Source organism: Rhinatrema bivittatum, chromosome 4 (genome assembly GCF_901001135.1).
Source record: "Rhinatrema bivittatum chromosome 4, aRhiBiv1.1, whole genome shotgun sequence".
Taxonomy (NCBI): domain Eukaryota; kingdom Metazoa; phylum Chordata; class Amphibia; order Gymnophiona; family Rhinatrematidae; genus Rhinatrema; species Rhinatrema bivittatum.
Window position 1 is genome coordinate 469,671,477 of NC_042618.1, and position 23,321 is coordinate 469,694,797.

The 23,321-nt window shown below is 46.4% G+C and overlaps 1 protein-coding gene across 1 annotated transcript in view; it reads right to left on the reverse strand.

Annotated features, from left to right (window-relative positions):
- The window catches only part of NUP107 (nucleoporin 107), a 65,036-nt gene that overhangs the window by 24,503 nt on the left and 17,212 nt on the right, over nucleotides 1-23,321 (reverse strand). Inside the window, exons 7-16 of the mRNA XM_029597229.1 lie at nucleotides 16,829-16,956; nucleotides 15,972-16,020; nucleotides 13,514-13,585; nucleotides 12,688-12,776; nucleotides 12,246-12,324; nucleotides 10,006-10,119; nucleotides 7,112-7,202; nucleotides 6,862-6,938; nucleotides 793-852; nucleotides 429-574 (exon numbers count right to left, since the gene is read on the reverse strand). Of these exons, the coding sequence (XP_029453089.1) occupies nucleotides 429-574; nucleotides 793-852; nucleotides 6,862-6,938; nucleotides 7,112-7,202; nucleotides 10,006-10,119; nucleotides 12,246-12,324; nucleotides 12,688-12,776; nucleotides 13,514-13,585; nucleotides 15,972-16,020; nucleotides 16,829-16,956 (905 nt within the window). The remainder of the gene's footprint in view (nucleotides 1-428; nucleotides 575-792; nucleotides 853-6,861; nucleotides 6,939-7,111; nucleotides 7,203-10,005; nucleotides 10,120-12,245; nucleotides 12,325-12,687; nucleotides 12,777-13,513; nucleotides 13,586-15,971; nucleotides 16,021-16,828; nucleotides 16,957-23,321) is intronic.

A 23,321-nucleotide genomic window follows, 5' to 3' on the forward strand; every position in this document is an offset into this window, starting at 1 on the left:
ACGCCCTCCCCCCCCTTCTCTAGGTACCCATGTAACCTTGTTTTATTTTCATTTCCAACCCATCTCCCTCCTACTTTTTAGCCACTCCAAACCCTGCAAGAATCCAAGTCATACAAATGTTTTTACTATATGTCTTTTTTTTTGTATATAGTTCCCCCCTGTAGCTACAACCCCTGTTTTAATATATCTGTGTTTTCTGTAAAGCCACAACCTCTGTTTTAATATCAATGTGTTTATTGTAAAGCATTTTCTTGCTACTGTTATGTTTTTTAATGTAAATCGATATGATGTTTCTAACGAATGTCGGTATAGCAAAAACTTTAAATAAATAAATGGTGAAACTTTCTACTGCCAGAGGTGAATTTCATTACTTCGGAAATAGCAGGCTAGGCTCAGAGATATGCTCCACACAGCACATGCCAGCTTACTTTGCTTCCAGGTACTCTCTAGGCAGCTCTTCGGTTTCATATGTGTTCATCACGGATGCCCGAATCTCCTGTTCTACAAGGCTATCCACCATGATCTTGAAGTACGCCCAGACTGTGTCTTCCCAAGTGTCACACACTGGAAGAAGCTACACAAAAATAACGCACACTGTCAACATGTCTGACAAAACGACACTAGTCTGTCATGTCAACAATATACTGTATTATGTTTTTCACATTAAAGACCCTGTTCAGGATAATCAGCTGAAAGCACAGAATCGCCTTCAGATACCTTCCCTTACTAGCGATGTATCCCAACAATGGGAAGGCATGTCATTCTGAAAACAGATGGAGAAATAGCACCCACCTGCTTCAGATTCCCACTGAGGGTTGCATAGATTGCCCTTTCATATCGATTGAACTGCTCCTAAGAGAATTCATGGAAAATGGTCAGTTACGATGAAAAAAAAATGCACTCCATTCACATCTAGCACCTCAACCCTGCAACAAGTGGTGTCAATTTCAACATTTTCCCACCTCCCTGAATATGGCACGTGTCAAGACAAATGCATCAGGGTTTCTTTATTAAAAGCACTGGCACACAGCAAGCCCTCTAGCAGCCTCATGAGATAGGAAAATTGGTTTTTACTTTTCAATTTTCATTTCTGGACCACCACAGATCAGTCCAGACAAGTGGGTTTTGCATCCTTGCCAGCAGATGGAGGCAGAGGAAAAAAAACTCAAAACTTTTCAGGCCCTGCTACATAACCAAGTGTGCCACCTGCAGTCCCTTGGTAGTGACCTGTATCCAAGTCAAGATGACCCAACCTCCCCCCCCCCCCCCCCAACATTGTTCAAACTTCCCTTCCAAGTTGAGCAGGGATAATCTGTTGAACTCCTGAACTGGAGCTTTCATATCAAACAAAGGAACCTGAAAACCTTCAACCAAACAAATCTTCTGCACTATATACAACAGATCAAGTCTTTCGAAGTTAAGGGGAATAGAGTTCTAGACTGATCTGGGATATTCCAGGAAGGAAAATTAGCAGGTAAGAACCAATTTTCATTTCCTGTACATACCCCAGATCAGTCCAGACAAGTGGGATGTACCCAAGCTCCCCTACTCTGGGTGGGAATCTGAAACACCAGCTCATATCACATCTTTACCAAACGTAGCCTCTTCTAGCGCCCGCACATCCAATTGGTAATGTCTATTAAAAGTGTGAAGCGAAGACCATGTCGTTGCATGATAGATTTCCTGCAGATATTTCAACTGATACTCCACCCAGGAAGCTGCTTACGCCTGCCACCCTTCCAGAATAGTTCGACCTTTATAGATATATACCGAACAGATGGTTTCGTTTAGCCAGCATGCCACTGAGGTCTTTGCACCTCTCTCTGCCCCTACTAAACAAGACAAAAAGATTATCCAATCACAGAAAGTTTAGTGACTATAAGATAACGCAACCCAGTCCGAAGAACATTTAACAAGGGAAGTTCTCTTGCTAGTGGCATCTCCACCATCAAATGTGGAAAGGTGGGAAGCGCCACTGTTTGGTTAAGCTGAAAGGAGGAGACTATCTTTGGCAAAAAGGAAGGGACTGTATGTAGTGAGACCCTGTTGTCTGTCATCCGAAGGAAAGGACCTCTACAAGACAATGCCTGAAATTCCAAAATCAGCCTAGCCGAACAAATCACACCAAGAAGACTATCTTCAGAGTAAGATCCTTCAATGCAAGGCTCAAAGGAGGTCTGCACCACCCCTGCAGAACTAAATAAAGGCTCCAAGCCGGACACATCCTATGAACTGGAGGACGCAAATGCTTCGCTTTTTCAAAAAGCAAATGATGTCCAGGTGTGAAGCCAAGGGCCTCCCCTGAAGCTTACCTTGAAGACACTCTAAGGCTGCTACCTGTACTGAAAGTGAAGTGTAAGCCAGTCCCTTTGGCCAAACTCTTCTGCAAAAAGGCTAAGATCTGAGAAACATCTATATGCAAATGTTCTAGATCTTCCTCCATACACCATGACTCAAACACTCTCCATACTCTGACATAAACCAGAGAAGTGGATGGCCTCCTGGCTTGAAATATCGTGGCAATCACCGCTTCCAAGTACCCTTTCAACACAAGCACCTCCTCTCAAAAGCCAAGCCATGAGACAAAAGTGATCCCCCTGATCCAAGTAGATGGGCCCATGACAAAGTAACCCCTGCAGATGACCTAATCTGATGGGTCCATCTACTGCCAGAAGAACAAGATCTGCAACCACAGACAGTGCGGCCATTTGGTTTTACTAGAATTACCTTCCCGGGTGTTGCTCTATGCTCTGCAAAACTCGGCCTACAAGGTGCCATGGGGGGGGGGGGGGGGGGGGGGACGGGACACACACGACATAAGTATCTCTGTGGGCCTTTCAGATCTGAACTCCCTTCTGCGGCTGAAGAATCGATCCACCTTGGCATTAAGATGTGAAGCCATCAGATCCAACAGGGGTCTGCCCCACTTGGCTCGAATGAGATTCATGGCTTCTGAGGACACCTCCCATTCCCCCAGATCTAACTGCTGCCTTCTGAGAAAGTCTGCCTACACATTGTCCGCTCCGGATACATGGGATGTCATTAACCCCACCAGATACTGCTCTGCCCAGACAAATAACTCCTGGGCAACTCTTCGTCCTGCCCTAACGACTGATATACACCCTCAGACCTGCAGGAGGAAAGAAATTAACACCCTGTGAACCGCTCTCATTTCCAGCCAATTAGTAGACCAGGATGCTTCCTTGTTGACCACTGGCCTCAAGTCGTTTGCCCAACCTTTGAGACTGGCATCTGTGCTCACTACCACCCAGTCCAGAATCTTTAGCTCCACGCCTCTCCAGATTGTGATGAGACAGCCACCACGAGAGATTGGACTGGAACATCCCTGAAGTTATAAAGGCAGGTAAAACTCCTCTGACAGTGGATTCCACCGGGACAAAAGAGCTCACTGGAGAGACCGCATGTGAGCAAACGCCCACGGAACTAATTTCAGCATAGAAGCCATAGAATCCCGGACCTGCAAATAATCCCACACCTTGGGCACCAACAGTCGGAGCAGGCAGTTACCCTTGCCCATGGAGGTATTGAAACTCACCTCCGGGTATTCCAGCAACTGGGATGGAACAAAGTATTCTTCGCCGGTTTTACTACCCAGCCCAGAGATCGCAACATACTTATGATCCGCTGAATCGAGCGATGGCACTCGAACTCAGTCTTTGCTCGAATGAGTCAATCATCCATTCCTTCCTTTCTCAGTGTTGCTGCAACCACTACCGTCACCTTTGTGAAAGTACTTGGCACAGTCACTAAGTCAAAAGGAAGAGCTTGGAATTGAAAATGCTCTCCTAGCACCATAAATTGCAGAAACCTCTGATGGTCCAGACATAAGGGGGATGTGCACATAAGCCTCTGTCACATCCAAAGACGCCAGATACTCCCCTTTGTGAACAGCTGCTATAACTGCTCACGTAGTCTCCATGTGAAAATGCGGCACTGCGCCTTCTTGAAAGGTACCCTCCTTCTTCGGAACCACAAAGTAAACCCAGTACCTCCCCTGGCCCTGTTCCCACAGTGGAACTTGCACTTTTGCTTCCAGGCGTCACAGGTGCAATGTACCCTGCATTGCTTGTCTTTTGATACGGGATGTGCAATGGAACACTACGCAGGCATCCCTGATTGGGCATGAAAGTTTTAAAGCATAGTCATCTCTTATCACCTCTAGAACCCATTGATCTGTCATGATCTTGGTCCACTCTTCGTAAAAAGGGTCAATCTCCCCTGACGGCCTCCACTGAAGAGTGGACCAGCCTGGTCACACTGCGAGGTCTTATTTCCTCTGGCCTCTTGTCTGGAATGGTCGCAGGTAGGTCTACGCACCCCTCGAAAGCACTGCTGCCATCCAGAACCTTACAGTTGCGACAAAGTGCCTTCTGTGCCTTCTGTACCCAGCGCAAGCAGGATTTCTGCATAAGGCTACTACAAGATAGCCGCTCGAAGGCTCAAGGCCAAGACCTTGAACATCTGTTCAACTGAATCTCTAACTTCCAGTGCTGGATATCCTTCAATGCAGCCAACCCTGCCACGATAATTGTTGTCTTTTTGGTCACCACAGACTGAAGCATCCACCTTCGGGAACATTAGGAGCTCAAAGGTCTCCTCAGGCAAGGGATACAATTTCGCCATTGACTTGCTTACCTTAAGACCTGCCTCCAGAGTACCCCACTCCCGGATTACCAGCTTCTTCACCTTCTTAGGTAAAGGAAAAGTCTTCCAGGGACCACGCAGCCCATCCAGAATAGAGTCCACCCCTCCTATGTGACCTTGATCCCTAGTTCATCCAGAACATGAGGAATGAGGATGTAATTCTTCCTTCTGGAACAAATCGGACAACCCTAGGGTCATCCCCTTCCATTACCGGAACCTCCTCTTGGTCCGACCAACCCTTGTCCGGATCTGGGACACCATACTCCAGGTCGTTCCCAGGATCCACCCCAAGGTCACCTCCAGGTGCCCACTGAGGAAACCTTGAATCGCTTGAATCTAAGGACTCCTTGCCATCTCTTGAAGGACCTCCAAGGCCTAGAAGGTGGAGAAGCTCGCCAGACTTCCCTGAGGGATTCACCCTGCGCTCCTTAGCTGGGTGTGTAGTCTTCTTATTTGCAGTCATTTTCCTCCTGCCCCCCCCCCGCCTGGCTAGATATGCCTTGTGAAGGAGCAGAACAAAATGTGTGGAAAAATCCTCAGAATCACTGGCCTCACCATCGACCATCTCTCCTCAGCAAGCTCCCCCAGACTATCCTAGTCCTCAGGCACTCTTGAACCATAGGTGACAGCAGGGGCAGGGAGTCCCTGGCCTTCCTTGAGCCTGTCTGCTTCCTACCACATGGAGGCAAAATGGCCACCACTCCGTCAGTGTCCCTCAAGGCCTCCTTGCTGGCTCCCGACTGAGTGATTTGATTGCCTGCAGTCTCCGTGGAGCTTCCTTCGCCACCGGAGACACAAATCAGGACACAATGCACCTAGAGGCCCAACAGGACTTCCTGTTCTCTGCAGCTGGCGCCATGCTGCTGAATGCTTCCGCACACAAGCCACGCTTTGTAAACACAATCTCCTGCTGAGCCGTCCTGGACCCTGGGCGTGCTAATGCAGTGCTTCACCATCTTACTCTCTTGTTCCTGCTTATGCCATGTGACCGCACTCACATCTCAAAGCATTTTTATTTTTTAAAGAGGTAGTACCCTTAAAAGACAAAAAAAAAAGGGATACACTTTCCTGTGATCACGGCCAGGAATGGATGAGGGGACTTCAGAGGGACAGAGGAAACCAGGACTCACTGGCTTTCCAGTCCTCTGAACTCTTCAGGCTGAGACAGCCAGAGATATCCAACCCCCAGCTCGCTCTGCTCTACCTCCTTCATGGCCCATGAAGGAATCTAACATCTTAGGGAGTCAATTTTCTTCTTCTGTTTTTTGTCTTTTTTTTTCCCCCAAAAAACTCCAGACCTCAGGTTTTCCACCTCTACCATCTGCTGGAGACAGAAATACTGAGGGACTGCAGGTGGCATGCTCGGTTATGTAGCAGGGTCTAAAAAGTTTTTTTCTCTGCCTCCATCTGCTGGTAGGGATGCAAAACCAACTTGTTTGGACTGATCTGTGGTATTCCAGGAACACAGTGTATGCGTGTCCCCCTCCTAATATTTTATGCATAGTATCCTATCCATCCCAGGGCTCAATGGGCATTTTTTTTTTTTTATATAGAAGTCCTAGCAGAAATGCAGGCACTCATGTTGCTAACTCTGTCTGGCAGGCTGGATGTTTCTACAACAGCCATGGATTTTCTTCCAGGTGAACTGGAACCTGCCCTAACTAGGATTTAGAATGCCATGTGTCTTCATCTGTAGGGCTTCTTTCCGTATTTTTAATTCTTCTCCCTGCCTTGATCCAGTTACAGGTCTCTGGCTCAGAGGCATAGATCATGAATGCCCCTAAACCAAGTTCTTCATTGAGTCCATTAATAGGCATTGCTGGGACTCCATACTTCCTAGGGACTGGGAATGCTGTCTCTGCTGTCTCTCTAGCCCCTGAGCAGCTAGAGGAAGCTGAACCCATGCCTTCTGAACGTGGCTGCACTAGGTTACTGTGCCAGTACTAGTCTATTCGGTATTTATTTTTTTTAACACTGCAACATAACACCATCATTTACAAATCTAGAAGGACAGCAGTTAGAGAAAAACCTCCCATTAGTAGTAAAGTTTAATGGATTATTAGTGTGATGGACATCTTCCTTAACACTTCAATTTTACTTTAATAAAAGGCAGATCAAGGCAGGATTTCAGCATTAACTTTAAGACTCAAAATATATCCACCCTAACCCCATGAATTCCATCAATATTTATCTTACATCCTCTGCCATTCGCCAACAGCAGGCTTTCCAAACACATCTGTATGGATTTCCTTCTACTGGTTCCAGCTCTGCTCCTAAATACAACAGCAAAAAAAAAAAAGCCCAAACAATAAAACGCATGCACGTATATTGGCTATTGTGCAATAACAAATTTATACAAGGCTTCAGATTCTCCATGTGATACAGAAATATTTGTTTCTTATGCATGGAACCGGGCCCCACGTTCTCCGCTCCCAGTAGTTAGTACCTCCATTGATGTTTGGATCATGGTACAGTTTCCACCCTTCCAGAGTCGCAGCTCTCCAAGCCTGGCCGCATCGCTTGCACAGACGCTGTGCCTGCAGAGAGGAAACAGTACGAGGCAGGGATGGGCTTTCCTCAGGGAGCAGAACCACCACCTTCCCCCCTCCAATTGCCATCAGAGGCATCCACAGAATCAGCACCTCATAGTTAGTATCCAGAAAGGACAAGAGAATCGATCCCATTAAGAAGAGATTTAAAGAATTTTCTCCTGGTATTTGGACATAATTTTTACATTAATTTCTTTAAGAAAGGAAAAGGGAAGTCTAAAATGCTAAGAAAGTTAAGGAGCAGCCTGAGAGAGTGTAGACAGATGTAAACAATTGATAGCAATCACGTATCAAGGAAGTCTTACAACCATTGGTGGATGGCGATTAAAAGGCATGTTGTAAGAATGAGGATGAAGGAGATCAAGAGATTCTTGCCATTGGAATAAAAATCATATCCCTAACAATTCAACCAACTCAGCTACTAAGAAGCCTTTTGTAAGAGCAGATGAGTACTATACCAAAATCAGTTACCAAATTCACTGAACATAGTTTTTAAAACATCTGGCAGGTAGTAGCTACAAGCTCCAGCAGCCCAGCCCGCAGTCGATCACAGCCACGGCTGACCCCACCAGAAAGCGCTGCCCATCGCTTTCGTGTCTCCTCTTGTGTCAACAGTAACCTTAGAGAAATGCAGACACCCCGTAGGCAAAACCCTTCCACGACTGCGATGCCTAATAAGATCTCGTACTGCAGTATTTAGTAAAGAAATGGAGAAATTACTTACCTGATAATTTCGTTTTCCTTACTGTAGACAGATGGACTCAGGACCAGTGGGTTATATGCTCTTCTGCTAGCAGATGGGAGATTGAGTCAGATTTCAAAGCTGACGCCACTCTAGATATGCCCCTGCAGTAACCTCAACTCTTCAGTATTCTCTTCGAAAAGCCATTGTGGATATATCTTTGCTTAAATAACTTGATTAAAACTTGATTTCAAAACTGGAGACCGCCAGTGCACTCAACCAATTAACGCCGACACCGGACAAACTGTGGGTGTCTTGAACTAGGGGTAGGCAACGGCTTACCCGTATTGCTTAGTCTTGAGGTTCGCTTTCCGAGGTCCTCCTTCTCTGGGGCAGCCGTGGGCGGGATGCTGAGTCCATCTGTCTACACTAAGGAAAACAAAATTATCAGGTAAGTAATTTCTCCATTTCCTAGCATATAGCCAGATGGACTCAGGACCAATGGGATGTACAAAAGCTACTCCCGGACAGGGTGGGAGGCTGCCCGTGGCCCACTTAGTACTGCCCTTGCGAAGGCTGCATCTTCTCGGGCCTGAACTTCCAGGCAGTAGAACTTGGAGAAGGTGTGTAGGGAGGACCTTGTTGCCGCCCGACAGATCTCGGCAGGCTGTCGGACAGCAGCTTGGTTTCTGGCCAAGAAACTGCCTGGGCCCTAGTAGAATGAGCCTTAACCTGTAGTGGTAAGGGCTTTCCTGCCTCTATGTAGGCTGCCCTGATTACTTCTTTGATCCAGCGGGCTATGGTCACTTGCGAAGCCGCTTCTCCTTGCTTCTTCCCGCTGTGAAGGACGAACAAGTGATCCGTTTTGCGCACCGGTTCCAATCTTTCCAGGTACTGCACCAAGAGTCGGCAGACATTTAGATGGCGAAGAAGGTGTGAGTCTTCCGAGTCCTTATGTTCATCCAGAGATGGTCTGGTTCAGATGAAACTCAGAAACCACTTTCAGTAGGAGGTGGGGGGATGGTGTGCAGCTGTATGGTTACAGGAGTGAACCTAAGGAACGGTTCCCGACAGGATAGTGCCTGTAGTTCGGAGATGAGACGAGCTGAATATATTGCCACCAGGAATACAGTCTTCAATGTTAAGAGGCGTAGTGACAGACCACGCGTTGGTCTGAAGGAAGCCCTTGCTAGGAAGTCTAATACTAGACTGAGATTCCATAGGGGCACCAGCCACTTTAGGGATGGCCAGAGTTGTTTAACCCCTTTCAGGAAGCGGGACAATTCAGGATGAGTTGATAGCCGGATACCGTCCACTTCGGCTCTGAAGCAGGACAGTGCAGCTACTTGGACCTTGAGGGAGTTGAGTGACAACCGCTTCTTGATACCATCCTGCAGGAACTCCAGAATCATGGGGATCTTGGCCATCCGCGGGAGTATCCCACAGTCCTCGCCCCAGGTTCGAATACTCTCCAGATCCGTATGTATGACAGGTATGTTGAGAACTTGTGCACACGGAGTAAGGTGTCAATCACGGCCTTCGAGTAACCGCGCTTCTTCAGGCGAGGGCAAGGCCTGGCAAGGGCCAGACTGTAAGAGACAATCGAGATGGATCTTCATGAAGAATCGGGCCCTACCGGAGAAGGTCCCTGTGTGGGGGCAGGCACAGAGGGATCCCTGCAAGGAGTCTTTGCATGTCTGCGTACCATGGGCGTGTTGGCCAATCTGGGGAGGGACCCTTAGATTTCACCACAGGAGAGCGGGGCTCGATCTTCTTTAAGGTAAAATTTTCTTTGCTGTAATTCTTAACACTATTCTAGTGTGTGGGATAGTGTCCGCATCTGCTAGGAGACGGCGAGATACTGAAGAGCTGAGGTTACCGCAGGTGTATATCTAGAGTGAAGTCAGCTTTGAAATCTGACTCAGTCTCCCATCTGCTAGCAGAAGAGCACATAACCCACTGGTCCTGAGTCCATTTGGCTACACGCTAGGAAATAAGACACTTTTGTAAAGCACGGGCACAGGAGGAGAAGACTGAAGTACACATTAGCATGGCCACAGTTGGTTCCTGTCAACATAACATGATAAAGGGTCAAGAGTTTCTCTTCACCTCGTCTGTCATCCCAGCTCGGATGAGGGTGAAAAGGCATTTAAGTAACCTGATGTCATCTTCTCGATCCAGGTCCTCAAGTGGCATTTTCTGCCTAATTGGAGCATCGGGGTCCTGCAAGGAAGAAACAAACTGGTATTTGTTCTTCTTCAAAGCCAGTAGCAAACACTTCTGTAAAGGAAGCAGATGCCTGCTGCACCTTTTTTTTTTTTTTTAAATTGGGATCCTCCATCAGTCCTCAGATACTGCCTTGTCAATTCTATAGAGCAGAGGTTCCCAAACCTGTCCTGGAGGACCCCCAGCCAGTCAGGGTTTCAGGATATCCACAATAAATATGCATGAGATAAATCTGCATATACGGTCTCTTTGATATGCAAATCTCTCTCATACATATTCATTGTGGATATCCTGGGAACCCTTGCTGTAGATCCTCTCCTCCTTCACCCACATGGAGAATGGATGCAGCCAAACAGCAGTGCAGAGACAAAAAAAAAAGTCTACATACATCACTGGCTCATAACCTGGGCCCACCCCTAGTGTAACTTGCTAAACTAAAAAGCAACCAATCCAATTAAGAAAGGATTCAAAAGTACTTTCTCCTGGTGTTTGAGGTAATTTGACAATTTCTGTAAAGCAATCTAAAACCTAAATGTGACTGCAGCACCAAGAACGAGACTCTCAGGCACAAACCTGAGCTGGAAGTTCCTGCTAAAAGCACAAATTAATTCCAGCTATAAGATAAGAACTCATCTACATGCAATAGCAATGGACCACATACTTAGGACGGGCTCGTCAATCTTTCAAATGACTTTACAGCAAGTGAGGCCCGTAGGAAACCTCTGCCTCTTTCTAGCACTGGAAGGCTCATCTCTGATCTTCCGAATGCTCCCAGCACCATGCACCCTTTTTCAATTTGTCATATGGCGAATGGCGTCAAATCCTTTGAGCTAACAAGCAGTCTGTAAGAGCCTCCCAGCCTGACCAGAGCATATTGCTTGATCCACACTGAACCAGTGCTCTTATTCCAGGCCCGGCTTCTTTATTCTGCCAATGACAATTGTTTAGCGGGAATAGACCAGTGAGTGACTCCCCTACTGAATTGTCATTTTCCATCCGTTTCCTCCTGTTCCTTTGAAACAAAGGTTGGGATACAGCACCAGGAGCCTTTATTTACAACTACTCGGGAGTTTATTCCTTTATTTTATACCCCTTCCAAAAACTTGACTTTAATCCTTGACTGAAGACCACGCACCAAGGCTCCTTCTGGAACCCTGAAAATATGGGCTTTAAGTCCTGATCACGAAGACAACTACCCCCGAGCTGAGTCTCTGAATCAGTACTTCTCCTCCCCATCCCAAACAAATCTCACTACTGATGCTTTTGCAGCTCAGACTGTTCTGTGGACTTTTATATATTAGACCAGGATGGGTCTAACTTTAGAGCCTTTTTCTCTTCCAACCACCATGTACAGCTCAGAAGTTCAGGGCCCAAGCACAAAGACTTAGAGGGCCATTTTCTCCAAATCCCATCCTTCCGTCTCTTTTTTCTGGTCATGGATTACAAGGCCTTCAAGCGCCCCACAGCAGCTGCCTAGGTATTGCCAGCAGATGCTACAGTACCTCTTCATAACAAAGAAATTGCACCAAATGAACTCACATAGATGTTTAACTTGAAAAAAATAATTATACTATGTATTTTTTTTTTTTTAATATTTCCAGACAGACAAAACATCTCAACAAAAATATTTTTTGTAGAGGAAGTGTTAGTTTCATATCATATTATTCAGGTACCATCCCGGTTACCTACCAATGTTATAATCATTAACTAACCACCATCCCCTGGTTTTTTTTATATATACTTATGAGTAGAACTCAAACAATTGTGTAAACTGCAGATTGAAACCGTGAAAACTCAATTCCAAATAAATACTTAAATTGCACAGAGTAGAAACCTTTTTGTACTTAGCCGCACATCGCAGGATGTATCGTGAAACGCTTATAAGGTGATTCCTTTACCCCGCTTAACTGCACATCAAAAAAAATGTGTCCTGAAGTTTCATAAAACACTTCTGAGATGATTTGGTAGCGATTCCTTTACCTCAACATGGCCAGGTTTCGGATTAAATCCTTCATCAGGTGTCCAAGCTCCCCAAACAACAGGACCACTTGCCAGCATTTCCACCGCCCTTCACAACTTATCAAATACAAACAGCGTGGCTGGCGCTCTTAAAAGATACTCACGAGCTCAGATACCAGCGGCCGACTGCTGCCAACAAACGTGAGCAAGCTGCGCTGCTTCAATGTGTGCAATGTATTTTCCCTGCAGGATACAGAAAGAAAAGATGGAGGATCATAAAACTGGGTGCGTGCAACTGCCTGAGAAAGAAAGTGCAGTGCAAAAGGTGAGAAATCTGATAGAGTCAATGATGCTAGCGAAAAAGGCTAGCGTCCCCCCCTGTACCAGAAAACCAGGACTAATCCCCCTCAGCCTCATGATCAGGGGTCCAGCTGGCACTGTGACCTTACTGGCAGTGCCCAGGGAAACAGCAGACATGAAGCAGGAACCTCCTAACTAAATCAACATGTAAACTGGGAAATAGCAAGAAAGAAAGATCTGAGATGGTGCCAAAGCCATTTAAAGCAAACCGTGATATATTTTCATCTTCACACTGCGTCATCTTACCAGTAAACAGATTTGGCATAAAACTCAATGTTATCTGAAAAATCTCCAATTTCATCCTTGGCGATGCTCTCTAACCAGTCCACCACCAACTAAAAAGTACAAAAAAATATTATTAATACGTTAGGCAGAGCCCATCCTATAGATTCTTCCATTGGTCATCAATGCCCGATCACCATCAGGTCCACTTTACTGCTTTTTTGGGTTTTTTAATTTATATTCCACCTCGCGTGACGGGTCTGCAACTTCAGACACATTCAGGTACAGTTGGGATTTTCCTGTCCCCAGAGGGCTTACAATATAAATCTGTACCTAAGGCAATGAAGGGCGAAGTGACTTACCCAAGGTCTGTGGGACCTGAATCCGGGCTTCCCCAGTCTGCAGCTCGCTGCTCTAATCAACAGGTGCTCTGGGTGGGAGGATACTGGGCTAGGGATGAGAGTTTGTCTAGTTTTTCATAGCCCATTCGGCTATAACCTTGACAAGGTCAAGGAAGGAAAGAAACACTCAACATCCTTTGGGCATCTCAGTCCTAGGCCGCCCCTCCGTTCCCATTATTCCCTTAGCCTCCTTCTCCATGCAGCGAACAACGTTGTCTTATTCCCTTCCTCCAGCTTGGAGGGCAGGAGAGGCTGCGATTAGAGCACTGCATCTGCGCAGGCTCCAGAAACAGAGATCACCGAGCGCTACAAGGGGCCCTAAAATACAGAGGAAACTGAACTCCTGCACCCACACTAACTCCGGACGCCCAGAAAGGAAGAGCTTTATTGCTTGCAGACAAACACATTTCCTATCTCCTCTTTGGTTAAAGAGAGTCCTAACAATGTACCTGGCTTTGCCGAACCAGCATGTCTCTCTGGAAGAGCTTTTCCATAACGGTCTTCTCACTGGCGTTTGGAATCTGCATTACACAGAAAACGAGGACAGTAAACGATACAGTCAGTTCTTCATAGCCCAAGGAGCTGCGGCTGAAGCGAGCCCAATATCAACACCCTCCCCACAGGGATTCCCCAGGTCTTCTGACACCAAACAGAAATAGGGGAATGTTGAGGGGGGGGGGGGAAGCACTTAGGGAGGGTAATTAAAAAAACAAAAAAAAAGGTATGTGCGTTACATCCTCAGAAACGTTCACATGCACACGTTGACCCGGACTGTGCAGAGGTGCGCCTGGGCAGGAGTCTGCACTTGCACACATACTTTTGCATTTTAAAAGAGTGCACAAAGTTTTCCCAACACATTTCCACACTGACTGTGTGGGATAATTTTCAGAACAGACTTGGGCGCGTGAATCTGCTTTGAAAACAGGTAACTTGTGGGCGCTTACAAAATTACCCCTAAAAAGGAGTGGGTTGGTAACTTAGGAGTTTGAAAAACGCTACAAATGTTATGGCGAAACAGGGGTTTTGCTTGCTTTGCAGTTTATTTTTCTGCCCTGTGACCCCTTTTCCCCCAGAGCGCTCATTGCCTGCATGCGGTGTTTGATCTCTGCACTGGAGAGAGGCTTTGGATGCTGCCTTGACTGAAGGTGGCTTGATCAGCACTCACATCCCAGCAGCCCTGAGTACATGCAACACCGAAACACCCTGCAGTGCTGGTGGCCCGAAATGGAGAAATTACTTAGCTGATAATTTGGTTTTCCTTAGTGTAGACAGGACCAATGGGACGTACAAAAGCTACTCCCGATCGGGGTGGGAGGCTGCCCGCGGTCCGGTTAACACCGCCCTTTGCAAAGGCTGCGACCTCCCGGGCCTGAACGTCCAGGCGATAGAACCTGGAGAAGGTGTATAAGTAGGACCATGTCGACGAGAGACAGCAGCCTAGCTCCCGCCCAAGAGACTGCCTGAGCCCTAGTGGAATGAGCTTTAACCTGAAGGGGTAATGGCTTTCCTGCCTCCACACAGGCTCCTGTGACCACCTCCTTAATCCAGTGAGCTATGGTAGCCCGCGAAGCTGCTTCGCCCTGCTTCCTTCTATCGTGAAGGACAAACGGGCAGTCCGTCTTTCGGACCGGTTCTGAAACTTCCAGATACCACACCAAAAGCCTACTGACATTCAAATGTTGAAGGCGGCGATATTCTTCTGCATCCTTGTGCTTATCTAGGGATGGCAACAAAATGGACCGATTCAAATGAAACTCTGAGACTACCTTGGGCAAGAAGGATGGAATGGTACAAAGCTGTAACGCTCCTGGAGTCACCCGGAGGAACGGTTCCAGACACGACAATGCCTGCTGTTCAGTGATGCGACGTGCCAAGGGTATAGCCACCAGGAACACTGTGTTCAGGGTTAATAAATGCAAGGAAAGACTGCACGGCAGCCGAAAGGAGGGCCCTGCCAAAAACTCCACTACTAGATTAAGATTCCACAAGGGAACCGGCCATCGTAGGGGTAGCCAGGGGTGCTTCACCCCTTTCAGAAAATGGGCCATGTCTGGATGAGCCAACAGGTGGGTTCCATTCACCTCTCCCCTGAAACAGGAGAGAGTGCTGCTACCTGGACCGGACCTTCAAGGAGTTAAGGGTCAAGCCTTTTATTCAAGCCGTCCTGCGAAAATTCCAGAATTAGTGGGATTTTGACCATGCCACTGGTGCAATTAATAGCAGTGGCTATTCCCTAAGTAAACTTGATTAATAGCCATTAATGGACTTCTCCTCCAAGAACTTATCCAAACCTTTTTTGAACCCAGCTACACTAACTGCACTAACCACATCCTGTAGCAACAAATTCCAGAGCTTTATTGCGCGTTGAGTGAAAAAGAATTTTCTCCAATTAGTCTTAAATGTGCTACTTGCTAACTTCATGGAATGCCCCCTAGTCCTTCTATTATGCGAAAGTGTAAATAACCGAGTCACATCTACTTGTTCAAGACCTCTCATGATCTTAAAGACCTCTATCATATCCCCCCTCAGCCTTTCTAGGATCTGTGTGACCCTTTGTCGTGAGGGATCTCAATATCCCTAAAAACCACCAGGGGATAGGCTTGCAAGTGAGGAACTTGCCCAGAGGCAAGCAGTTGGCGGGGTGGGAGGTTGCCAGTGTATGAGCACGTGCGCAGCTGAACCCTGGACAATGCTCGACAGGACCCTCCAAGTGGCCCCATGGTTAACCTGCGTGGGAAGCAGAGGTGGCGCTGCATCGTTACAGGACAAATGTTATTGCAGGGTTTTATCATTATCATTAAGTACAGCATTTCTATTAGACACTAAACAGCTTTCTTGAGTTCTTTTTGCAGTGAGTCCTGGAAAGTTTTAGGGTCTTAAATTTCATTTTAAAACACACAAACTTACCGTAACATCAAACATACTCTCATCTTCTATAGCAGAGTGTATTCTATCTCTAGAAAACAGAGCACACGAGAACAAGAAAGCATGGTTAGTACACAATACTGAGGGCAGAGCAGATCCTTGGGGAATTAAATGGTACCAGGAGGTAAAAAAATCAGAGACCAATCCCTATTGCTAATGGCATCTCTCGCAGCTAGTAGATATTAAACAGAAAAAATGGACATTTTATATAGTCAAAATATAGATGATACAGATCCATTAACACCTCTGACTTCCACTAGAACCTGCTGGGCATTTCCACGTGACTCGGCTCAGCCCCTGTTGGAGGCAGGATGCTGGGCATGTCTAACATACTTATTCATACAATACAAAGGCAGCCAGGTGCCCTAAGCCCCACGTCCTAATTTGTTTGAATGTGGGGTATTCCACAATAGTTCTTGGTCTGCTCTCATTCTCAGCTCGTCTGGTTCTAAGCAATGATGGGAGAAGCAGAGGTGACCCCCCCAGCATGGATTAGCCCCATGCAAATATTCTCCCCATCCCCCTAGAGAAGTTCTACAAGCCAAGAACTTCCCCATCAGCCGCTCGGGAAGGCCCAAGATCAGGCCTGAAGCAAACTCTTGCTCTTCATACGTTTCGTTTATTGCATTTTAAAATCTGAAGCAGAACAAAAATCCTTCTAACAGAAGGGCTGATGTTGAAACGAACCGATGCTCTCAATATATGGATTAATAAATGCTTTAAAAAATGTTTCATTTGGTATTCAAAAAGGAATAAATGTATCTATTTAAGTGTTCGTCATACTCAACTGTGGGAATATACCTACCTACTCTAATCCTTCATTTCTCCATGGACATTACCTGTAAAGTGACGCTAGCAGTCTCCAGGACACGAGCTCTTGCTGCAAAAGCCACAACACACTGGCTGTTTTCGAAAACTTCTGCTGTCCAGGAGTCACTCGGCTGACTATTTTCTTTAATATGTTCACCTGACGAAAAATGCATGTTAAAGGTTATAAAATATTTTTCAGTCTATTCAGTTATTGTACCAGTGTCTAGAAGACTTGCTTAGATATGCAAAACTTTTACCCATGAACAACGAGTTTGCTTACCGTAAACTGTGCTTTCTGTAGCCAGCAGGATGAATTAGCCGTGATCTGTGGTCGTGCGCCCCCTGGTGACACCAGATGGAAATAGTCTCCCTGTACGAGAGTTCTCATGCCCAGGCATCGTCAGCATCCCCTAGGTCCATTCCAAAAGATTCTGAAGGGATAAAAGTCTGCTGTCCATGGAGGAGGGCGGGCATCTCATGGCTAATTTATCCTGCTATCTATGGAAAACACCACTTATAGGAAGCAAACTTGCTTTTTTTCCTGTCAATACGCAGGGCTGAATTAGCCATGATCTGTGGTAGTGCGCCCCCTGGTGACACTGGACGGAAATAGTCTCCCTGACCGAGAGTTCTCATGCACGGGCATCGTCAGCATCCCCTAGGGTCAGGGGTGGGCAATTCCGGTCCTCGAGGGCTGCAAACCAGTCGGGTTTTCAGGATATCCTTAATGAATATGCATGAGAGAGACCTGCATACACACTGCCTCAGTTGTATGCAAATCTATTTCATGCATATTCATTAGGGGTATCCTGAAAACCCGACTGGTTTGCAGCCCTCGAGGACCGGACTTGCCCACCCCTGCCCTAGGTCCATTCCAAAAGATTCTGAAGGGATAAAAGTCTGCTGTGCATGGAGGAGGGCGGGCATCTCATGGCTAATTCATCCTATCTATGGAAAACACCACTTATAGGAAGCAAACTTGCTTTTCTTCCTGTCAATAAGCAGGGCTGAATTAGCCATGATCTATGGGGAGTCCCATCGCTGAGTTGCATCAAGAAGCTTTTTTTTTTTTGGCACAACCCAGACCCCACCATGGAGAGCAAACTACTTGACTTGAGAGTGCCTCAGATACCAAGTCCTACTGCGCTGCCTTTTGTGGAGTCCAGACAGTAGTGGCACCCAGGTGGCCACCTTGCAAACGTCTTTGATAGGCACCCCTGGAAGACGCGCTATGGATGCAGCAGTTGCGCGCACACCTAATGAACTCTCACTGGGCCGGAGCAGCTGCTGCACAGCAGGGTTGGATGCAGCTGGTTAGCCAGTTTGCTAGAATCCTCTTTGAAAAGGCTACCCTGAGCCTGTCAGGGCTGTAGGAAACAAACAGTTGAGGTGTGTACGGCGCTTGTAGTATGCCAAGGTGCATACGTAGGAATGTCTCACCCTCATGGCGATGAGGTTTGGGAAAGAAGGTGGGAAGCATGGTAGACTGATTCAAACGAAAAGCGGACGCCTGCTTTGGTAAGAACTTCGGAAGTGTGTCCATAATACCACCTTTGTCATAACAGAACTGCAGGGAAGGAGGAAAGTGAGCGAGTGCTGAAATCACTGCAGAGAGAAATAGGACCTTCCATGTCATGTACTTGAGGGAGGTCATTTTGGAGTGGCTCGAACGGGGGGTTTGTAAGGGCAGTAAGCACTACATTAATGTCCCAGGGCACCGGAGGCTTCGTAACCTGTGGATGTAATTGGATCAGTCCTTTCATGAATTGAGACTGGGTGGCTTGTCTTCACATTCGTGTTATGCTGCTATGGCGCTTAAATGAACTCTGACTGATGAAGCTGCCAGTCCTGACTGGGAGAGGTGAAGCAAGTAGTCTAGTAGAACCTTTGGTTCAAAAGTAAGAGGGTCTACTCCACGAGAGGAACACCAGTTGGTGCAGCAGTCCTATTTGAAGGAGTAATTATGCCGGGTTGAAAGAAATACTTCTTGCACCAGATCTGAGACTGAACAGACTCAACCTCCATGCCATCAGATGAAGAGAAGTTGCACCCCCCTTCTGCATCAAGAGGCAGGGGTAGTCTCTGAGCATGTCAGGCGGTTCGACAGAAAAATGAACCAAATAAGCGCACCAAGGATGTCTGGGCCACGCTGGGGCTATCAGCATCCGTCTGGCTCAATCCCAGATGAGTTTCTCAATTGCGCAGACAATGAGTGGAAGCAGTGGAAAAGCACAAACAACGCCCTTGTTCCACGATAGTAAGGCAATCCTCTGGGGGCTGAACAGCACAGAGCAGAACTGATCCAACCTTTTGTTGATATCTGTTACAAAGAGGTCTATCCATAGTGCTTCCCAGCGGTGGAAAAGATGGTAGACCACCATCTGGTTATTGACCATGCGTGTGGCTGAAAAGTTCTGTTCAGCCTGTCCACGTCTGTATTCCCAGAATGTACATTGCTTGAAGGTAAACCCCGTGGGTCACTGTCCAGTGCCAGAGGTGTAGTGTTTCCTGGCAGTGGCTTCCTTGCTTGTTCACGTGGAACACTACTACTTGACTGTCCGTTTGGATCTTGCCATTTCTCCTGAGCACATGGCTGAAAGCTGTGAAGGCAGGGTAAATGGCTCAAAGTTCCAGCAGTTTGATTTGTAGCCTCCCCTCTCTGGGATTGACCAGAAGCCTTGTGTTTTCAGCAAGTCTGTGTGAGCCCCCCATGGTTAAGGGTACTCTGTGATGGATGGGGTGCAGTGGCACACCTGAAGTGTATTGAGTTGGCTTGAGCCACCAGCAAAGCTCCTGACCCATTTCTGGGGATACCGTCACCCTGGGGTGGAAGGGCTGGAGATGCTGATTCCACTATGATTGGATTCCTCATTGTAGGCCCCGCATGTGTAAATGGTTGAGCGGCAGCAGCAAGGTGCCCCAGTAATTTTTTTTTTAAACTCTAACAACTTTTCTCAGAACATCAACAGACATAACAAATAAAAATGTTGATAAGCACTGTATACACAGTTCACCCCATTAATATCAACTAATATCAATTATCAATACAAAATTCATATTACAAAGATAGGCAAGCACAGTACTACAAAAAGGGGCCCCACACCCCCACATATTTGTAATATGCATTTTGAAACTCATCTCTCAGCAACTCAGTATCCACAATATCCCTCTCACTCGTTTTTTCCAGTAATCCAGAGAAGGATTAGTTTTCCAAAATGTGGCTATCAGGAATCTGGCAGCCAGTAATAGATGACCCACCGATTTTCGATTTGTCACTGGTATCCCACACCCCGACCATTTGCCCAGCAGCCCCAGGATACTAGCAATCACTTGCGTAACCTCAGACCAAAAGTAATGTACATCTGTACATTGCCACCGCATGTGTATAAAGGTCCCAAACTCCAGGCATCCCTTCCAACAAATACTACTCGTATCTGGAAAACGTTTTGCATAGCACACAGGGATGTGCAATAATCGGATCATCAGAGTGACCTGCTTAACACATATCAAACTCTGATGTGCATCTCTCCAGATAGATTTCCAGTCTCTAATGGTCAGGTTAATATTTAAATCCACATTCCAGGTGTCAATAAGGGCCTGCAAAGTTTTACTTCCAAATTTACTGGCAAGCAGACCCTTATACGCTAGAACAGCCCATGTCTACAGACATCCGGGTCACTAATGAATTTCTCAATGCCATTCAACGGCTGCAAAGGGCCCATTAGACACAGCCTCTTGGACAAGGGGCTACCTCACTTGCACGTATTCGCATATCCATCTGGACTAATGTCAAAGTCCTCTACTAAAGTCTGAAAGGTCTCCATTCCCTCCTCCCCCCCACAACTGCATTACAGTAATCAGACCATGCTCCTTCCAGGCCCTTATCGGAGAAAATGTATGTCTCGAAATATTTGCATTCCCATACATGGGAGAGATAGGCAAGATATCCACATCCATTCTATTCAAAACCTTAAGTACACTCGCAACGTAGGCCCAACGTGGGGCTATTCCCACATATCTGGCGGGTATGCGGGGAAGCAGGAGACAAGATAGGAAGCACTGCCAAAATCTATCATATCCGCCTGTTCCTTTTCCAACGCCAAACCAAGAAACGTGCATCACAAATCCAATGCTGTAAGCAGACCAACCTGGCTGCTCACCAGTAATCTGAGAATGTCTCACTGTCATGCGGAGAGATTTTAACAGAGAAGCTGCTAATCTTCAAAGGTTGGCTACTCTGTCCGCAGGAAGGCTTCTCAGTAGAGCGGTGTCTATGAGTGCTCCTATGAACTGAAGTCTGTGTGTTGGGACTAGATCAGACTTCTCGAAATTGACTAAGAGCCCTAATGACTGGAGGAGAGCAATCGTGGAGGCTGTGGGTATGGAGAGTCTCCCACGACAGAGCCACTATAAAAAAGTCAATCGTCCAAGTAGGGCAGGGATGGTGAACTCCAGTCCTCGAGTGCCCCAAACAGGCCAGGTTTTCAGGATATCCATGATGAATATGCATGAGAGAGATTTGCACAGAATGGAGGCAGCACATGCAAATCTCTCTCATGTATATTCATTGTAGGTATCTTGAAAACCTGGCCTGTTTGTGGCACTCGAGGACTGGAGTTCGCCATCCCTGAGCTAGGGAAACACTTGGATTCCCCGGCGTCCGAGGTGAGCCACCACCACTGCCAAGCACTTCATGGCGAATCTTGGAGCAGAAGACAAGCCAAACAGCAGTACTTTGTATTGATAGTGATGGTTGGCTACCTTGAAGCAGAGAAAGCGCTAATAAGATGGCTGGATGAAAATGTGAGCATAAGCTTTTTTTTTTACTCTTTATGCATTTTAAAACAAAATATAACATATTTAAAAGAAAAAGAGGCAATAAGCATAGTCAATGCTACAAAATAAAAGGTAACAAAGCCAACATTAGACCCCAATGGGGTGGGGGAGACAGAAAAAGCCATGGGGCAAGACCGTAAAATTAAGTCATACAATTCAACAATAAAAGACGGGACTTCTGAACAGATCATTACCCATTAAACACTTATCATACACCAAAGGCAGGCTACAATACTATGCCATGTCCAGCACTTATAAACTCTCTCAGCTTCAAAGGCTCAAAAAAAAAACCAAACCTAGATGCATCTAAAAGTTGCAACACTTGCAAGGATGACAAATAATGCAAGGATGACAAATAATGCAAGAGCCCCCAAAGCCAAAACTTCAGATTTCAGGGCTAAAAACGTCCTCCCAAGTTCCTGTGTGACTCCAGCTAAGGCAGGAAATATCCAGATTTTCTGTCCTTTAAACAAAACAACCTTGTGGTGAAAATATAGATGAAAAATGTTATGGTCCTGCTTGAAGACAAAAGTCACAAGCTGAGTAGCCGCCCAGCCACATTTTCTTCACTAGGATTCTCCAGGAAATTTGACAGATCAGTGGGGACTTCCACTGTAACAGTGCCAGTGGCAAATCGTGAATTCTCAAAAGGAGGCAAAGCAGCTTCTGGAATTAACAATACTTCCTTTAGATAAGTAGTAAAGAGCTCAGAAGAAAAAAATCAAGGAAACTTGAGGAAAATTAAGTACTCTCAAAGTCAAAGACCTAAGAGAATTCTCAATATTTTCAATCCCATGAGAGGACAAAGACGGATCCTTAATCATCTTAGCCTGTACCTCTCGAATTTGCGCTACGGAAGTCTCAACCTCAGATATCTTCTTCTCACAAGCTGAAATGTGCTGTTCATGAGTTTGAAGTTTAGCATGTAAATCCGGAGTTAGCATAACAAGAGACGTCCATTGAAAAATCAGTGTCATCATAACTGCCCACAAACTTTCCAAAGTTAATACAGCAGGTTTTTAAGAGGGAGTCTTAAATCAAAGTTCAGAGACAAGAGCCAGAGACTAAGGTGGAAAAAAAAAAAAAAAATCACAGGACTTACATCAGATGACCCCCAATGCAGCTACCACCTCTGCTTTATCCAGCGGTTTCTGGCGGTCGTGACCAATTCCCAAAGAGCTCAGCCGCAAATACTTCGCAGCATAAGCAACTTTTAGATCCAGTGAGCACATCCAGTTACAAGACTGAAGGAATGGGAGGATGGTTCCCAGGGAAAGCATCCTGATTTTCTCCCGGTAGTGGTTGAGATTGTGCAGGTCTAAGATGGGACGCAGACCGCCTGTCTTTTTGGGGATGAGAAAGTTCTGCGAGTAGAACCCCATCACACTTTGCGGTTGGGGAATCTTCTGGATCGCATCCTGCAATAAGAGCTTCTGAACTTAGAGGACAAGAAGAGGTATCTGACTTTGGTCGGTGGGAGAGAAAGCTTAGTTGGGGCCAGCGGGGATGCCATGAAATCCAGATGGCAGCCGTGCTCTACACCCATTGGTCGCTCGTGATTTGTTTTCCAAGCTTGAAGGAAGAATCAGATCCTTCCCTCCAGTTGAGATTTCGGAGCTGGTGGGAAGCAGTCAAAAACTGGGTGCCGATTTAGCTACTGCAGGAGCCTTTGACGATGGCATTTTC